The sequence below is a fragment of the Sorghum bicolor genome, chromosome 6 (genome assembly GCF_000003195.3).
Source record: "Sorghum bicolor cultivar BTx623 chromosome 6, Sorghum_bicolor_NCBIv3, whole genome shotgun sequence".
NCBI classification, from domain to species: Eukaryota; Viridiplantae; Streptophyta; class Magnoliopsida; order Poales; family Poaceae; genus Sorghum; species Sorghum bicolor.
In genome coordinates, this window is record NC_012875.2 from 52,468,087 (window position 1) to 52,486,894 (window position 18,808).

Consider the following 18,808-nt stretch of genomic DNA (forward strand, 5'->3'; position numbering starts at 1 on the left):
CTTCTAGAGTAGAACGCCCAAAATCGTACTACGTACAATGTGGCCCAGGAATCCTATCTAGCGGCCCAAGTACGCTCATCACCTTGTTTTGTACACGTACGACCATTTCTCACAATTCTAATAAAACAATCTATGCTAATCTAAAATATGAAAAAGGAACCACACAACTGGTTTATGTTTTATGCAAAATGTAAAGTGGTCTTGAGACCACACCCCAAACTTTAGCTGCGCGTGCGGCAAACCTTGGTTGGGCCTTGTTTAGTTATAAAAAAATTTGTAAATTTTTTTAGATTTTCTGTCACATCGAATCTTGCAACACATACATGGAGCATTAAATATAGATAAACAAAAATGTTACTGTGTTTATTTTATAAAAAAAATTGGAACTAAACAAGCCCTTAACGTAGGAGACGTCACCAACTAATGTACCAAGCGAGTAAAAAGAAAAACTAATGTACCCCGGCCTCTCCCAACTAAACATTTGACTTGAAACTGGTATCTTTGCATTGTGGGTTATCCGTGACATGGTGGCCTATTGACTGAGGCATGAATAGGATCGAAGGTTTGTGATCTAGGCTTCAGTTTGGGCCCTCGGGGAATTTCTACAGTCGGGATTCTTTAAAAAAAAAAGGATTTTGCTTACTGTTTTATGCAAGGGCAGTGGAGTTCGGATTCCTATAGAAAAATTAGGAATTTTGCCTACTATTTTATATAACAATACCGGATGCCGGGTCCTAAACCCTAATGTGCTTTGTGGGACCCATTTCAGCGGGACACGTATGTCGAGGTTAAGAGAAAAATGACAAACGAAAGAGTAAAGAGGGGTTTGGTTGAGAGTGTTAAAATTTAACAACATTTTTATTTTATTTGGTAATTAGTATCCAATCATAGACTAATTAGACTCAAGAGATTCATCTCACAAATTATTCTCTAGTCGTGTTTTTAGTTTTTTAAATAGTATATATTTAGTAATCTATATATGTCTATATATGTGTCCAAACATTCGATGAGTAAAATAGACTAATTTGGATTTTGGATGACCATTTAGCTCTTTCCTCAGATAAGTCTGCTCTGCATTTGGCCCCTTGCACAACTGCAGCCCATTTGGATCATGAGATGGTTTGCTAATTTCTTAACTAGGCTATAGCTAAAATGACTACTTTGTAAATTCTGCAATACATAATATTGATAAAGGAACCATAAAAGCTACTATGACTGTCGGAGAAACACTCAAGTTGAGCCTATTCGCTTGGTAGAAAAGTCATGGCTAAAAGTACTGTTCGTTGATTTATTATAAGAAAAAAAACATTACTGAATAGACAAATTCAACAAATAAACTCAAACGAACAAGCTGTGAATCTCGTAGTGGAGGGACCTCAGTACTAACCTAAAGGATCTAATCAAGTGAATAAACTTGTAGTTAGAAGACTTAAGTACTTTACAAATGTGAGGCGCTACCCTATCTGTACATTTAGGTATAGATTAACTAGGCATAAAATGTACATGTTGATGTTACATCACTGAGTAAACTTTATAAATCCAAGTTTATAGTAGCAGTCTGCACGTATGAAGTAGCAGGGTATGTATTGTATCCAAGGGGACCATGAACTATCAGAAACCATCCGAAAAGCCATGCCCATTTTTCGCACAATAATAAAAAAAAGAAACAAAAAGGCCCATGGTAACCCAACCCCATAACCTAGTCATTTTAGCATCATCAAAATGAAATTACGATTCTAAGAACTATTGAAAAAGTTATTGTATAGTTCGAACAAACTATGACATCATTTTAGCTTACCAGATAATACACTGAGAAAATAAACATAACAGGCACCAACTTACAAGATGATTATCCTTGATAACATAACTCGTTTTTACGTGTCAGTAATATCTTTGCCATCTGCCGGAAAGGATGTAACTGGATATATTAATCATCGATTAGGCTATGCTCCAGGAGTATCTTTCCATACTGCTTACAGGAAGTTCCTCTGAACAGAACCAGATGCGAAACGGGAAGTTAATCCTTGTGACATGTTCTCTGGGTCTAAAGCTACCTTTTGGCGCCCAGCAGTCAGATCCTTCTCCCGGTCCCATGGCTTCCATGGGTGGTTTCCCTCCCATTCTTCTTTCTCGTGCTGTTTTTGTTTCTTTTTCTCCTTTTTACTCTCTCGGTGCTTCTGCACAAGAGACACTGATCTTTTGGAGGTATTGTACTTATCTACAATTGAAGCATCCGGGTTTTTGCTCTTTACATCCTCGCCTTCTGCAATCGCCTTTGTCTTATTGTAGGCTTCTAGATAGCTGCAAGAGAGTCTAATCCATTAGCCCATGTACATTGGTATTGGTATTATTTAAAGATGCAATGGGGACAACGCGTAAGCAAACTGATGCCTCCATTACAATGTTGTTTGCCTGCTGACTCAAACAACGATGGCAGATTCCATGAGTTTAATTAGTTGGCAACGAAAACAGTTTACAATCAGCTGGTTTATATTAAGTTTGTGACATCCAATCCATGCACTTACGCTTCCATTGTCATACGAGCAAAAGGCATTATGTACTACTGCCATTATATTTCTACCGTTCGACCATTGAAATACTATAGCATGGTATACATAAGTGACAATACATGGAAACACTAACTTCAATCCTGCTTAACTATCTTACAATGATCAACAAAAGCTTGTTTTACAAAAGGATGATTTAATTTTCATGATTTGTTATTAGTAGTGGGCATATTGACGCAATAATGTGCAAGTCTATAATATTTAAGTGAAACAACTACATATGCAAACCAATGTTCTACAAAACTTGTAACATTCATGCCTTTAACTAGTTTTAACCTGGAACTTCCCGCTCCTGGTGTTAGCCTACTGCTGGAAATTCTTCAAAGTTCAAAATTTCAACTAGGTTTTATCTAGTTTCAAGGAGGAACCAGTCATTAGTCATTAAAATAGTAGCAGCCTTCAGGTTGTTCAGGGACGGCAACCACATGATACAGAAATGCCATTATTTTTGCCTCAGTGCGCAGTTGCTGCAAGTTTGTGTGATATTTTGCATTTTTTGTCATTGCTAAAAGCAAAGTTGATTTCGACAACTTCTATATGGAAGTGGAATTTGAATATTGCTTAGTGTGATGGCTCTGCATGTAGATTGCAATGCACTATTGCCAACTCAGCTGCTATGTGGCCTTTTTGTCCTGTGTACTGAATTACTGATGCCAAATAATTCTCTTTACCAGTATTGCCACTGCACTAGCAGGCATGAAAAATAACAAACTATCATAAAAAGAACTAAACTGCTTCATAAGTGTTACACAGCTAGAGAGGGACTTAGTTCGGTTGGCCCTTTAGGCATTGCGCCCATGCATGATCTGTAAGGTTGATTGATGATTTGTTGTAGGCAAGGATGCCCCTCGTTGGCCCAGATTCTATTAGCCAAAAAAGAAGAAGAAAACCCTAGGACAATACTTGCCTATATATCATTGTATTATTGCCTCCTCATAATCAATCTACTATTCCTGCGCAATTCCGTTGCTTTCTGGATTTGGTGGGCGGTGTGGTTTTTGCAACTGAGTGTCCCTCATCAGCACCATTGGAAGCCTACAAAATCTGGATCCTACTCTAGCAAGTCAGCCTACACTGCCTTTTTCTTGGGAACTATCAAGTTTGGTCCCTGGAAAATTTTGGAAAAGCTGGGCCCCTCTCAAATGCAAGTTCTTCCTTTGGTTAGCCATCAATAACTGGTGTTGGACGGCCAATCGCCTCGCCAAGCGCAGGCAGCCCCACCAGCCTGCTTGCCCCTTTTGTGATCAGGCTGAGGAGACAATCCAGCACATCCTAATCTCTTGTGTGTTTACCCAGCAGGTTTGGACTTTGGTGTTTCAGAAACTTCCAATGGCGACTTTGGCACCTCCAGCTGATGCAACTCGTTTCTTCAGATGGTGGGACCGTGGGAGAACACCATCAGAAACTCCCTCAAAGAGATTTGCAAGGGGCTTAATTCCCTTATTATTTTGGTGACCTGGGAATTATGGAAATTTAAGAATGCTTGTGTTTGAGGGAGCTCCCACTAATATTCAGAATCTTCTGCACAAGGTCGATGATGAATGTAGCACTTGGTGACTTTTCTGGTTGGCAGTATGATCCCCTTGGTCGTGTTCTTTAGTCAGTAGCATGTGGCGTGTAGACAACCAGGTTTGTGTGGCGTTTTTGGGGGGGCTGTTTTCACCTTGCTCTTTTACTCTTTTTCCTCTAGTAGTGAAATGACACAGAACTCTCCTGCGTAATTCGAGGAAAAAAACAGTAAGCATACCTTTGTTGTGCTTTTTGTGCTCTATCAAGAGGGGTATCAGTCCAGACACTTGTGTCTCCACGTCCTTCTTTACCATTCATACTAAATGATTTAGTTGAATGCATCGGCACTCCTGCCTGTGACAAGAAAAAAAATACATATATATATATAAGATATCACAATAAAGTAAGCATACTTTGGTGGATTGTAGATAAAAGAAAATTACATAAGTAAATATTTCTATCATTTACTTTTCTCTCTGGTGGCAATGTGGTCATCCATTCATCTCTCTTAGGTGCCTGTGACTCTTTTGGACCTGCTAAAAGTTCATCATCACCTGCAAGTGATACACCTGCAAGCAAAAAGAGGATGACATCATATTTATCCTTGACATCCAATATCTTCACAATTACCAGCTATGACAAACTTTGAACAAAAATATAATGATCAATGAAATCACGTACATCAAATCTGGGCGCACAAGCAGACAAAAAAATTGAAAAAGAGGTTACAACATCTTATGGTGGTAAGTGTATTGTGCACAGGGCTAAAGTACACATAACTATTATAGTCAACACAATCACCAGCATGTGCATGGAGCGTAGTATGTGAAATTTACTTTATCTTATAATTCAAGCTTTATGGAGAAGCCAGAGGTCCATTCAACAGTGTTTGATTTGGAAGCTAGTATGTAATTAGAGACAAAAAATCATTTTTGTTATTATGATAGTTAATTTGATAATGTTGTGTTGTTTGCCTAAGTGATATTCTGCATAGGAATTCATAGCAGCCAGTAAGATCTTCTCATATAAAGAACAACTGTAGATTGAAATTTGTACCCCAAAAAGAATGTTGCTACATGCTACAGTACATAGCATCAAATTATATCTAAATTTATTTTGGAATATTGATATTGGTATTGCAATAGTTTACCTTGTAACCGTCTCCATTCCGCAGCCTCACGCATTGCTTTAAGCTCAATCTAAAAAGTAAAGAAATGGGATAAACAGAATAAAATACTTATCTGTTTCATTCTGACCAATCAGTAAGCAACAGATATTCTACAGAAGTAAGAAGTTTACCTCAAATTGTTCCATCTCCTCTTTCTTTTTTATTTTCTCATCTATTGCACCTCTCTGCAAATCAAGAAAATGCCAGAAATAAAAAATGTAAGCTACATTGAGGGAGGGGGGGCATTGATTTTTTACTAATCAATGAAAAGAGAGACAAACTAAGCTGGAAACTTCATCAAAATTTTTATCTCTTCAATAGTATCTTTTTTAATGGCCACAATATATATATATATATATATATATATATATATTATTTTCTCCAAATAAGACAAATGTAATAGTGGTTCTGTACTTGGCAAAATTCTGCAAGTGAACTTCGATAGAAAGATGAACCTAGTTTCAGTGTGTGGAAAACTCATGTACCTTATCAGGGTCTTGTAAGTCTTTGAAGGCATTATTTAATTTCACGAATGCCTCTTGTGCTAAAGGATGAGGACATTTGTCCGGGTGCACTAAAAGGGACAACTTCCAATACCTACAGTATAAAATAGGAGGATTAGTCACTTAAGCAGAAAATAGAAAAGCAAAACATAACTAATGTAGCATGATGTGATAGGTTTATGACATAGATAACAAAATGGAGCCACTTTCTTCATGGGCACTTGTAGCAAGACCTGTAAAAGCCTAAAAGGTACTGCTATGAATTTTCACTATTTGTGTCAACAATAGTCCCAACTCCCAACAACCTACAGAACAAATACTACATGAACCATTCTATTATCTTTGCAGTAAGATTTGAGGTAACATTTTTATTATTAAAACAAATTAGCTGTGAAAATGAAGAGCATACAAACACCTTTTCTTCATGTTATCAGTTGACATCTTCCAATTTACCCCCAGAACATCATAAGGTGAATTTGTGTCAGCTGCCAATATTCGAGTAACCTACCAAAAACATCCAAAAGAAAGGTCAACAAATTGCTGGAACGTATTAAAGCAAAACTAGATATTTAATTGAAAAAGGAAATTAGAATTCAGAAAATAATCATGTTGTTCATTAGATGTTTATTGAAAGTGACAGAAACAAACTACAAGAAAGAACTTCGCCTTCTAATCAATCAAAAGGAGAACTCGCAAAATCCTTTAGATCCTAATCCCAAAGTATCACAACAGGACCTGAAAGTTGTTTATAATGTCGATTACAGTTATACAAGCAAAGTGGCACATATTAACCACAATTTGTGCTAGGATCAAATATTAAAATATATGTGTTATCATCCAGAATAACAAATTGACCCCATAGGCAGCAGAGACTAGCTGATTGCAAGGTAAATAGGAAAAGCACATAGCAAGGATCAATGAGGACACATTATACTAACTGCTGTGAAAATTGCAAACAGCAAAGATAACTCGAGAAAGTGCACAGCAAAAGAATGGATGAACTTTAAAATAACATAGGTACTTGGCACTGCATTGCTCCAAAACTATTAATGGTGGAATATCATTACTGACAATGTACCTCTTCAAATCGCTCAGCTTCATTTGCAGATGCAGCTTCAGCGACTACAGCTGGCGGTGGGGGGCCTATGAGCAAATCATCATCGGCTTCCAGTTCAGCATCCCTGGTTAGGACATTAAATGAATGAAATTTTGCCTAACCATTGTTTGACACATGAATCTAAGCTAAACATATCAGACTAAAAACAAGAACATATCAGACTCAAAACAAGAATAGATCATTACCGGCACCTAAGAGCCTCTGTCATTTCAGCTGCTGCAGCCAGTAATTCACGAGATGGCATTGCAGGACCGATTACCCTGCACAGAGCAAAACATTACATTGGGTAACAAGTTGGGCAGTAATCAGACAAGAAAAGAATCATGTTGTGTCGGGTAACAAATTTAAGAAGGAAATGGGCATTCCATAAACACACAGCCACACTAGACAGCATAACGCCAAACCTACTACATTAGAACCTAAAACAGTTATGTCAAGAGAAAACACAGCAGCAATATACTTCAACTACACCGCATGTGCAGAACTCATCAAAGAACTCACAGCAACTCACTACTCACAAGAGCTCAACCTCAATCAAGCAACCAAAAAACGCAACTTGAATCAATCATGGGAGCATAAAGACCTCGTCGATCACTATGCAGGTTTGATATGGCTATGGCTGCCACGGTTATCGAAGCATGAAGCGCATGGGCCATGAAGACTGCTCTTCGTGGGCAGGCTCGGTCCTGATGTAGCCTACAGTAGCTTAATGGCGCGACCACACGAGACGAGGGACGTCAAGGCTTGGTGGCACTTGGTCCTAGCAGGGGACGAGACGAAGGACATCGAAGCCTGGCAGCGCTTGGCCCTGGCGTGGAACATGGAGAAGCAGAGAAAGGGGGAGGTGGAGTGCTGCCACAAGGGAGAGGTCGAGCGCGGGACAAGTTCATGGGATGGCTGGGGATGGGGGTCTATGGCAATGGCCAGAGGCAGCCAACAGATGGTGATGGGGTCTGTCCTGGAGGTTTTCGTGCGATTCCCCCCCCCCCCCCCTCCCACCCGATTTTCAAGTTTTAGGAAGCTAACTATTGGGGGGGGGGGGGGGGAGGGGGGGAAGGCAATTCCTATTTGGTATCCACAAACTCGCTAGATGGGGACGGACAGGAGGGCCATGATGCACGGTGGCAAGGTTCATCATAGCCCCTCATGGGAGGGGCAAGTGGTGACGAATCCTCGCAACCCAGTTGACACCCACCTGTCTCGCTAGGTTTCGTTCAGTGGGGATATGATCATGTCCTTGCTCCTGCACACCAGCATCAAGAATATATGCTAATAGTGGGAATGTGGGATACTCTGGCATTATAGTGAAGCAGACATTAACATGCAGTAATTGAAAAACTCATGTATTGTTGTTACCTAAAGTAACTGAAAGAAGAACACATCTGATGCAACTATCTAACCAAATAAGTATATGGCCAAGAATACTTCTATCATATTTACATGTATGCAATGAAATTTATCAGGAATACTGCAGCAGAATAAATTGTGACACCCAATGTTACCTTCTTTTAGGAGGTTCCTCTTCCACACCAATAATTTTCGGCTCTTCGGAAATAGAGTCATCTTTATCTTTATTTTGCACATCAAAGTTAGCCTGTGGTAGTTCTTCTCTATATGGTGATACTGACTTTTCACTTTTGTTGTCTGAAAGTTTGGAACCTGCTAATAGTAATGATCCAACAATATCAAGTGTAGGAACATTTTTTGGAGGCAGCAAGTAAGCCCCACTTGCACTTTCTTTCAGTCTCAGAGATCGGAAAAGTTTCTTCAAGCGCTTCACCAATGGCTTGTCAGAAATTCCAGAAATATCAATGCCTTCACCACTGTCTATCATTTGGAGAAGCTGAAAGTTCGCATCATGAGTTATCTTAAGGACAGAACATAAAAATTACACTAAAAAAGCATGTGGTACAAATATACACATTAAATATATTCAGGAAAAATAATATTACAGCACAAATAGATTGCAGACTTCACATTTTATTTTCAGTGGCATATTAAAAATTGAAGAGAGTTAATGTAACCAATACTTTTGGACAAATGAAGCCACCATAGTCAATAGAAAACAGTAAGTATGAAGCTAATAGCTAGAATAATGTTTCATACTGTTAGATGTCTTATAAATATTTGTATTTCCCCATTGTATAAGGGGTTTGGTGTATATTTGCTAATAACTGTACCTGTATATATTTGGGCCTAGAGCTCTAATAATGAATATAAGTGCTATTCAGAACACATACAGCCACTTCTATACATATCTAATACATAAATATATCATGTTATTAAGTATTAAGTAACGTCAATACTATTATGCCATTTAGAAGCCTAAAAAGGCAGTATAAATATAAAATTTTATTTAACTTTCAAAGACTCAATGTATAAAAAAATGCACCCAGAAAGAAGCTCAAATTTTCGTCATGCAAATTGATCACAAAGATAAAGGGTAACTCTGCCAGTCACAGTTGCTGATTTTCAGCATGACAACTGCTGGTTGAAATGGCAGAGTTGAACTAACTCGACAATGGAAGTTAGTAAGAAATTATACATCCACATTAATTTCAGGAGACACGAGTTGAAATAACTCAGCCTACATACATGATTCAAAAGTAACAGTTGTAACTGCCAATATATTCATTATCATTATATCTTTCAGATTGAACATTATGCCATGCGTTTTGGTTCTTGATTATAAGCACATCAACCAAGCATCAAGAATACAAAACAAAAAATATAGTTTATATTAGGATGATTTCCAGGAAGTGAACTAGGAGGCTAGGAGCTGAAAAAATTAGCTTCCCCTGATTCACTACTAGCCAAGAATCACTTTTAGTCTATAGTTTATCTCAGAGAATCCAAGAGAATCGCTTCTCTCAGAAAATAAGAAGCAGAGCAGGAGCTCTATTTTGGAATCAAGAAAAAGTTAGGATGATTGCATGACATATCATGAAGCTTCTATTCTATGTCACTTAGTATGGAAGGAGGAATCATTTCAGACTCTGCTGCATTTCCGTAGGAATCTTATAGCTACTGCAGGCTTGTACGTAAAAAGTACCAGAGAGTGAACACAATCACAAATCATCGCCCTCACATGTAGTATATGTGGGTTATCTATGGATGCAGAGTTATTGCATTCGTATAAAGTAACTGTGTTTTACAGATTTTCTAGCACTGTAATTGTGGAAGCCCAGACATGGCCCGTTGTTCAACTTTCCGAAACTACAACTCTAGGCTAAAAATAAATAAAAAATATAAGAAACCCTACCTGGCGAAGCTCTCCGGCTACGGCCGGCAATTCCCTGAGGATATCTCGGACGATCTCCCGCGCCTCCTCCGCCCTATCCTCCTCCGACGATTGGGAGTCGGAGGACCCGCCACCATCCCCACCGTGCCGCTTTCTCTCCTGGTCCCGTCTTCTCCGATGCCGGCGGCGGCGGTCCTCGTCGCGGGAGCTCCGCGACCGGCCGCTGTCCTTGCGGCTGTGGCGGTGGCGGTGGCGGTGCGATGAGGATGATCTACTCCGCTTGCTGCTGCGGCTCCGTCGCTCAGGGCTGCTGCTTGGGGAGGACGCCGAGGAAGGGGAGTCGGAATCCGAGGAGGGGGAGAGGGAGGCGTCGCGGGATCTCTTGCGGCTCCGGCGCCTAGTCTCCTTCCCGTCTCTTGCCATCTCCTGTTTCCTCAACTTGGGATGCTGGGGGAGGAGAGGGGAACGACAGCACGAGTTTGAGCTTGAATTTTCTGAGTTTGAGGGCAAAACGCAAAATGGTGGGAGCAACGAGCAGGACGCCCCGCGGCGGTGGCTAATGGGTATACTCGCTCTTTCCCAAATTAAGTGTCATTTTTTTTCTGGTGTAATTTTGACTTGATTTATAAAAATAAGTATAATATTTATATCTTCAAATAAATTTGTTAAAAAACTAGATTTAAAGATCTTTCCAATAATACTAATTATGTAAATATTAATATTTTTTAATATATATTTAATCAAAGTTATTTCTTGTAAAGCGAGAATGATAGTTATTTTGTGACAGAGGAAGTAAGCTATAAGGACTTGTTTAGTGGACGAGGTGAAAAGTTTTTAGGTATTGTAGCATTTTTGTTTTTATTTAGCAATTATTATCTAATCATGGACTAACTAGATTTAAAAGATGTATCTCGTAAATTATAACAATTAGTTATATTTTTATTTATATTTAATATTTTATACATGTGATTCGATGTGACGGGAAATTTTGAAATTTTTTTGACTTTTGGAGAAAACTAAACAAGGCCTAAGATTTTCTCAGAGCACATTTGTCTTGACAGTTCCAGGGTTGGGGCTCATTCATCTTCACGGCTGATCTATGGAGCCCATCCGATCCTAGAGATTCGCGGTATGTCTAGCTGCCTCTGACGATTTGCCATCCGATCCGCTGATCTATGGAGCCCATCCGATCCTAAGATTGCTCGTTTTGCCGGCCGTATTTTTTTTATTTATTAGTAGTAGTTTTTTTATAATAAATCAGACAACAATAATTTCAACAATAATTTCAGCTATGATTCAGATCAGCAAACAGAGCCTAAGTGTTCTGGGTGTCATCGTATTCCCTCACTGGTCCCGGGTGTCCTGGCACAAACGGTGGCGGAGGGATTCTCGAAAGTCTTAAGTTTTTTTAAAAGAATTGAAGTTCTTATATGCTGTTACATCGATAGATACCAAGTATTGACATCTGACCCATGGTGTACGTTATAGTGTATAGTTTCTTTTGTTGCTTGACAATTTGTTCATTTAGGCATGCTGTGCTTTTCCAAGAACCTCATTAATTATTTCACTCGAAAAATATATACTTTTTTTAGAGTTTATGTTTTTTTCTTTTCTGATACTCTAATTGACATAAGGAATATAATTAGTACTACTTGTGTTCAGCCCTGGTCCACGTTTATTTTTTGGGCTTTAGCTGAAGATGGAATGATAGGGTGTCTTTAGTTTCTGTCAACTTCTAGGTCTTGTTTAGTTCACGAGAAATTTTGTAAAATTATTTAGATTTCTTGTCATATCAAATATGGTGGCACATATATATAGTATTAAATATATATTAAAAAATAACTAATTATATAGTTTATTACATAATTTATCTGTAATTTACGAGACAAATCTTTTGAGTCTAATTAATCTATGATTAGACAATATTTATCCAACGAACAAAAGTGCTACGTGTCTATTTTGTAAAAAAAAATGCAACTAAACAAGGCCCTAGTATGACTAGAATTTTAGCGTGGGTAGCTTTAGTCTACTCCCACCAAACTAATGTCTATATTATGGAAGCCTAGCTAGCCTCACGTTCGTGTTTGGTTGCCTCTTCGAATTGATAAGCTTACCCCCTGGAGAGATTTCGTCGAACATGTGATGAACATCCTAGGCGAGCAGCAGCACACGGCAGCGGCGAGCAACGGGCAACACACGGCAAAGATTGCACGACGAGCACGGTGGCACCAATTGCTAGCACGACGAGCACCTCAGCGAGCATGGATTGCCTGACACGGCCTCCTAGAAAGCACCTCGGCAAGGCCATCGCTCCTGCCGCCCACGAAGAAGAGAAGCTCGGCCACCACTGACCACTCCTGAAGAGGAGCTCCCATCACGGCGGCATGCTCGAAAAGATGGTCGCCATGCTACGGCTGCCGATTTGCCAGATTCGCTAGAGGAAGACCAGATGCGCCAGATTCGTTCTCGAGCTCCTGGCGAAAGGAGGAACAGAGGACTATTTCAGCGGTAGTACCACATGTGGACTCCAGCGGGAGGAGGACGAGCTCCTGGCTACTGGGTGACCACCGCCGCGCCACGAGACGTCCACTGCACCACCACGTGATTGGTATCACGAGCCAGGTTATTGTTGCAAAGAGCCAAAGAAATTATAAATTGACAGGTGGTTTATGGAGAGACCATCTAGCCACCATTGAGGTCTTGCCATGGCCATTGCGGCACTGACCAAAGAATTATAAACTGGTAATGAAGAAAACTTCAAGATTAATGCAAGAATGGAAAAGGCCTCCTGGTCCTGGGAGTAAGGTTATGGTGAATGTTAATGTAGCTTTTGAAGAAAATGAAGGTGGTGGAAGTGTTGGCTCGATCATGAGAGAGTTCTGGAGCTGTGCTAACAGCACTCACAATCAATGAATAAAGTTTGCTGTATTGTTTTTTTTTTAAAAAAAAGCGCGAAGAAATCTCCAAATCGCATGATGGTCCGGGAAACCGTAGCATCTCGATCGCTTGAACACTGCATTTTATTCCTCCATCATCATAAACATGACATCCAACCTAGACATCGAGCATGCAGTACATCCTTCACTCCGATCAAGAAAGACGCATACAGTACAGCATACTACACTGCATGTACCAACAAGACGACACACATGCACATACAAATAAAGCACAACACATATAACGACTAGCTAGAGCTAGCACGGCGACCAAGACTCTACGGCAGCGTATAGTACGTACGTAGCAGCAGCGGCAGCCGTAGGGCCATGCCGCGCCGGCGGTGGTCGCGCGCCGCCGCCGTACGTACGCCACCCCGCGCGCGCGGTATCCAGGAGCAGGATGACACGCGGTCCGCTCTCGCGCGTGTGCATCTCAAGACCCCTGCGCCTGGTCGATGCGGTGCTGCGCTGCGTCCTTGATGTCGCGGGCCTTGGACGCCAGCCTCGCCTTGGCGTGGTCCAGCTGGTCGGCGCCCGGCGGGTGCTTGCCCGTCAGGTACTTGTACATCCAGGAGAAGACGGACAGCGCGGCGACGCCGAGGCCGCCGGAGGTGACGAACCCGGCGGCCATGAGCGCCAGCGCGATGGCGGCCGGCACCAGCACCGGGCTGAAGATCACCAGCACCGGGGTGGCGACCGTGAGCGCGATCACGGTGCCCGCCAGGATCAGCCCGGACAGCACCAGCATCGACCCGCCGAAGGTCGCGGCCGTCGCCGCCTTGATCGCCGTCATCATGGCGCCCTGCTTCTGCTGCTGCTGCTGCGACTCGCCGTACATGCCGGCGCCGCCCCCACGGTTGTAGTCGCCGTAGCCACCCGCGCCACCTCCCGTCCCGCCCCGGTGGTGATCCGCCATGGCAAGCTGCTTAGCTTAGCTTAGCAGAGCGAGCTAGGTAGTACCACCACGTGCGCACACTGCCCAGAGCGCCTGCTGCAGCTGATGCTACGGCTACGAGTGAGGTGGACGAGGGCCAGGGAGAGCGGGGCGTTTATAGAGGGCGTGGGGATGCGCGGAGGCGGGACCTGGCGCCGCCGCGTGGGACGCATGCGAGACTCGTGTCCGGAGCCGCGCGACACCTGTGTAGGGGGGGTGTCGACGAGACGACAAGGCGTGCGTTGCGCGATCGCGCCGCTTCCGCGCGGCGATACGTACGAGGTTGTGGACGGACGCTCACTTGGATCGGCCGCTGGTTGCCGGAGGACGGAGGTGAAGGTGACGGGGCCGAATCTCATGTGGGCCGTAGTCTGGGCTTTTTTTCTCTCTTGCCTTGCGTGTCTCTGAAGTCCAGTTCCGTGTCTCGCTATTAGCAGGCTTGCAATAGTCTGGGTCCATGCAATAATTTGTGTGCCCGTTGGCCCATTCGTTCACCTCACACCATATGCTCCATTTTTCTTCTTTTTTTTATTAATTAAAAAAAGAAGTGTTTGGTACAGTATGGACTTCGCCTGATTCCGATGCTGGCGTGTAAAGTCAGGAGGCCTTGGAAACTGAAAAGCTCTGACGAGGATACTAGGCGAAAGGGAGACAGGAATCAACGTTTTGGAGCCGTTCAAACCGCTGCTAGCAGCTAGCATGCCTTGCTTTTCGAGATGAACCACTGAAGCTAAGCTACTACTAGCATCAAGCTGGGCACCTAATTTCGACATTATTGTGTCCCTCCCCGTTCTTATTGGACTAGGTGGAGCGGTGACACATAAGATCAGTTTCTTCTACCGGTCAAAATCGATCTTCCAGATTTTGGCTGCAAATTTGCTTCGCTTCAAGTGTGTTCGTGGTAAAGGGCATGTTTGGTGAAGCTCTATCTAATTCTGATTCTTGGTGAAAAGTGATTATGTGACTTACAGTGATTCTCTTCGATTCTTTAATATAAACTCTTAAAATCACAGTAGAGAATGACTACACAGAATCAATAGAAACTACTTTTTACAGCCTCTTAGTTCATTTCAAAAAATTATTCAACACAGAAAATCAATTCTCTCTAAAAAAAACTCTGTTTAGCAGAGTTCTTATTGGATTTAGTCCACAATAAGCTTGGGAGCTTTGCTAATCGGGACCTAAAATTCTCATTGCGTAGGACAATGCCTTCCACGTCAAACCTATGTGGCTGGTGCCCTGCCACTCCTTTGGCAGCTTGCCCTGTGCACAGCTGCATTTGCTTGGTGCTATACCGTAGTACTTCGATGGGAACAGTTCCGCTCCAATTAAGGGCTTGTTTACTTCCAATTTTTTTTGCAAAATAGGAATAGTATCACTTTCGTTTGTATTTGACAAATATTGTCCAATTATAGACTAACTAGGCTCAAAAGATTCGTCTCGTCAATTTCGACCAAACTGTGCAATTAGTTTTTATTTTTATTTATATTTAATACTCAATGCATACGTCTAAAGATTCGATGTGACGGAGAATGTGAAAAATTTTGCAAAATTTTTGGGGAACTAAACAAGGCCTAAACCAAATACGCCTTTTTGCAAGGAAAAAAAAATCGAAGTACAGCCCTTTCCACTCCAAAATGCCAAACTAAGCGTGCCTTTGTATCGCTAGCTCTCTTCTCCTTTCCGTACCTTTTTCATTTCATCATGCTAATAAAAACACATTATGAGTTCATGACCCACTCCACTATTCATGAAACAGTGGCCTGCTTTTGCCCCCATGACCTGTACTCAGTCAGGTGCCATACTGATCGACCGGCAAGTAGGCGGATCATATACACCTTTTTCTCTTTTTGAATTTTGATGCCCCCCTTTCCACCCAGAACCAGAATACCCAACAAGTTGGAAAAAGAAAAAGAAAAATAAACATCTCATATATACTACTCCCTCGGCCCGTGGCCCAAGTCCAGCTGTTGCGCAACACGACAACGCTGTGGTGGATACTGCCTAGCTGGGATCAGTCATCAGTGAGGGTAATCCTCCGCCTCCTCCTCCTCCTGTAATCCACTGTGACGAGTGACGGACGCATGCTTATCCCTCTTTAGATTACACAAGTCGAGGATAAGCACGTACTTACGTGGGTGGGGCTCTGATTTTTATCTCGTTTCGTTAGGAGTAAAGACGAGCGCTCCAGCTTCTTTCATCGCTTGCTTGTGTTGTGCTGCGTCTTTCTCCCTTTCGTCTCTCTCCAGTACCACCGCAAAGCAGCAGCAAGATGGCGACGCTGACGCCTTCGCGCCACTTGCTCCACCGAGCTATCCTTCGGCAGTCGGCACTCTGACAGATTTGTTTCCTATTTCAAATGAGCGAACACGCATATGAGCCTTGTTTACTTCCACCCAAAACGAAACTAATTACACAGTTTGATCAGAATTTACGAGACAAAACTTTTGAAGCTAGTTAGTCTATAGTTAGATAATGATTACTACAAACAAATCAAAGTGCTACAATATCATAAAATTTTTCAATGCAGGAACTAAACACGGCCATGGTTAAACCCTTTCGTTTTGTTTTTTATCTTTACACTCCAAATCCAATGTACTCGTACATCTTCAAGCTGGAGCTGTGCTACCACCTCTCGATATATCGCTGCCGTGGGCAACCCACCTTCCTACTACGTCAGCGTTTGGTTACTGCTGGGCTCTTAACAATTTTGGTTTTAGACTTTCAGGGGGCTGATTTACGATTTCGGCATGGGATTTCGATTTCGTGTCATGAGTTCAGGTCGCTGTTCTGTTGACTTGCGCGCCTGTTTTTAGCCGCTGGATATTTATCAGATGATGATGGCGCACTCATTGGTGGTACCAACGAACAAAGCAGATTGTTCTTGATCTCATCGTCTCCCTACGTTTTTTCTTTTGTCTGTACAGTTTTTATCAGCAGCACATCACAACCACACCCCACCCTGACAAGTGACAACGACGCATATACCGAAAAATTCGTTCGCAGACAAGACACTTGATTACACACAGACAGCTTCTTCCGTTCCACTTGCGCGAGTTGCACGGAGGAGCAACAGCGGCATCCGGAGCGGAGCTCGTCCGGATCCCAATCCAATTGCTCCCGAGCTTATCGCATTCCATCCGCTGGAGCTGTCACCGGGATGCGCGCGCGCGCGCGCCCCCGTCGCATTCGTGCACCGCGCAAGTGCCGCGCAGCTCCTTGTCCCGTAGGAGCCTTGGCTGGCGCATCATCCGTCGCGGCACGCCTCATTGCCTCGCCGCGGTGCCCGGTGGCTGGCTGGCTGGCTCTGACCGATCGGCGCAGGGCTAGATGACGAGCTGCTCCACGCGCGGCGCCATCGCCGCCTGCTCGACCGGCGCGGCAGGGAACCAAGGCTGGGCCGGCCGGTTCAGCTGGGAAGGCGGGGGCACCAGCGCCATGGCCATGTTGGCGGCGGCGGCCTCGCCTCGCTTCCGCCTCTTGGGCGAGCCGCTGGTCGAAGACGAGGAGGTGGTGGAGGAGCAGGACGAGAAGGACGAGTCCGAGGAGGAGGTGGCGGGCTCGGGCGACGGCCGCTTGTCCCCGGCGGTGGCCGCGGCGGCGATCTCGGAGCCGATGCGGAGCGGGAAGTTGAGGAGCGCGCGGGAGCCGCGCATGCGGTAGGCGGCGCGGTCGTAGGCGAGCGCGGCGTCCTCGGCGGTGTCGTAGGTCCCGAGCCAGACGCGCGCGCCGTTCTTGGCGGGGTCCCTGATCTCCGCCGCGAACTTGCCCCACGGCCGCTGCCTGACCCCTCGGTAGTGCTTGCCCCTGGCCACGGCCGCCGCGGCCGCCTCCCGCCTGGGCGTGGCGGCCGCCTCGCTGCTGGGCGTCAGCGGCTCCGCCGGGTCCAGGAGGAGGCCGCCGAAGCAGCAGGAGGAGCCGTCGTAGGAGTAGGAGTAGGAGTGGGAGTCCGGGGACAGCGCCGGCTCGGGCTTGACGTGCGCGAAGGAGCCGTCGGGCAGCCAGCCGTAGGCGAAGGCGTCCTGCAGCGCCCCGAACACCACCATGTCGTCGGCGTCGTCGGTGCGGAACGGGAGCGAGCCGCTCCACTGGTCCGCCACCAGGCTCCCGAAGCTCTCGTCCCCCGCCGCCGCCGCCGCTGGCTCCTCCAGCAGGTGCTGCCGGATGGTGTCCAGCACCAACGCCTCCGACGCCGGGTTCAGCAGCATCCTTTCCTTCCTGGAATCGAGCTCTCTTTCTGTTTGGTTTATGAGCTGACGAAGCTAGGAGGGAGTGAGCTGTTTGTCGAATGGGGAAATGGGAATGGAAGAAGTGATGGAGTTGAACGGCGAGGGCTGGGCCGGGGGCCCGGTTTATATAGCCGGACGAGGGTTCACACCGGCGTCGCGGTTCGTTGAACTTTCCTACCCTGGAGCCACGTGACGGAATGGGTTTTTTTTTTTTCGGGGTAAAAATTAAAATAAGCAGGGGTCGCGGCCCAGTTAGGCGACGCTAATGCTAACACTAGTGCTGCTGACTGCAATCTAGTAGTCGAGCAGTTTGCGGGGAGGGCCCGCTCGCTTTCCGCGCCCGGCCGTTGGTTAGATTAGATTAGAAGGATCGGATTAGCAAGCGGTCCGGTGGCGTGCGTCAGCGATGAGGTCGGCGTCAGCTGGAGGTGGATCGCGGGCGGGCGGGCGGGCTCATCCCGTCCCGTCCCGTCGTGGCGTGGGGGCACGAAGGCGCAGGGGCTCGGGGTCGTCGTGCCTCGTGCTCGTGCTCGTGCGTGCCGCGGCGCTGCTGTTGGCCCGTGCCGTGCCACCGCTCGGTGCTTTCTAGATGGTCCGACGCCTG

The 18,808-nt window shown here is 44.5% G+C and overlaps 3 protein-coding genes across 3 annotated transcripts; all 3 read right to left on the reverse strand.

Moving 5' to 3' along the window:
* Positions 1,683 to 10,641, reverse strand: LOC8055954. Its single transcript, XM_002448233.2, has 11 exons — positions 10,127 to 10,641; positions 8,367 to 8,707; positions 7,050 to 7,124; positions 6,826 to 6,928; positions 6,163 to 6,251; positions 5,730 to 5,841; positions 5,376 to 5,429; positions 5,227 to 5,275; positions 4,545 to 4,645; positions 4,315 to 4,430; positions 1,683 to 2,301 (listed from the first exon to the last, which is right to left on the reverse strand). The coding sequence occupies exons 1-11, from the start codon at positions 10,526 to 10,528 to the stop codon at positions 1,974 to 1,976; spliced, it is 1,770 nt and encodes a 589-aa protein (XP_002448278.1). The 5' UTR covers positions 10,529 to 10,641; the 3' UTR covers positions 1,683 to 1,973.
* Positions 13,200 to 14,071, reverse strand: LOC8055955 (oleosin Zm-I). Its single transcript, XM_002448234.2, has one exon. It carries the CDS (start codon positions 13,955 to 13,957, stop codon positions 13,475 to 13,477), a length of 483 nt encoding a protein of 160 aa, XP_002448279.1. The 5' UTR covers positions 13,958 to 14,071; the 3' UTR covers positions 13,200 to 13,474.
* On the reverse strand, positions 16,832 to 18,326 carry LOC8055956 (ethylene-responsive transcription factor 2). Its single transcript, XM_002448235.2, has one exon. The coding sequence runs from the start codon at positions 18,181 to 18,183 to the stop codon at positions 17,302 to 17,304; it is 882 nt and encodes a 293-aa protein (XP_002448280.1). The 5' UTR covers positions 18,184 to 18,326; the 3' UTR covers positions 16,832 to 17,301.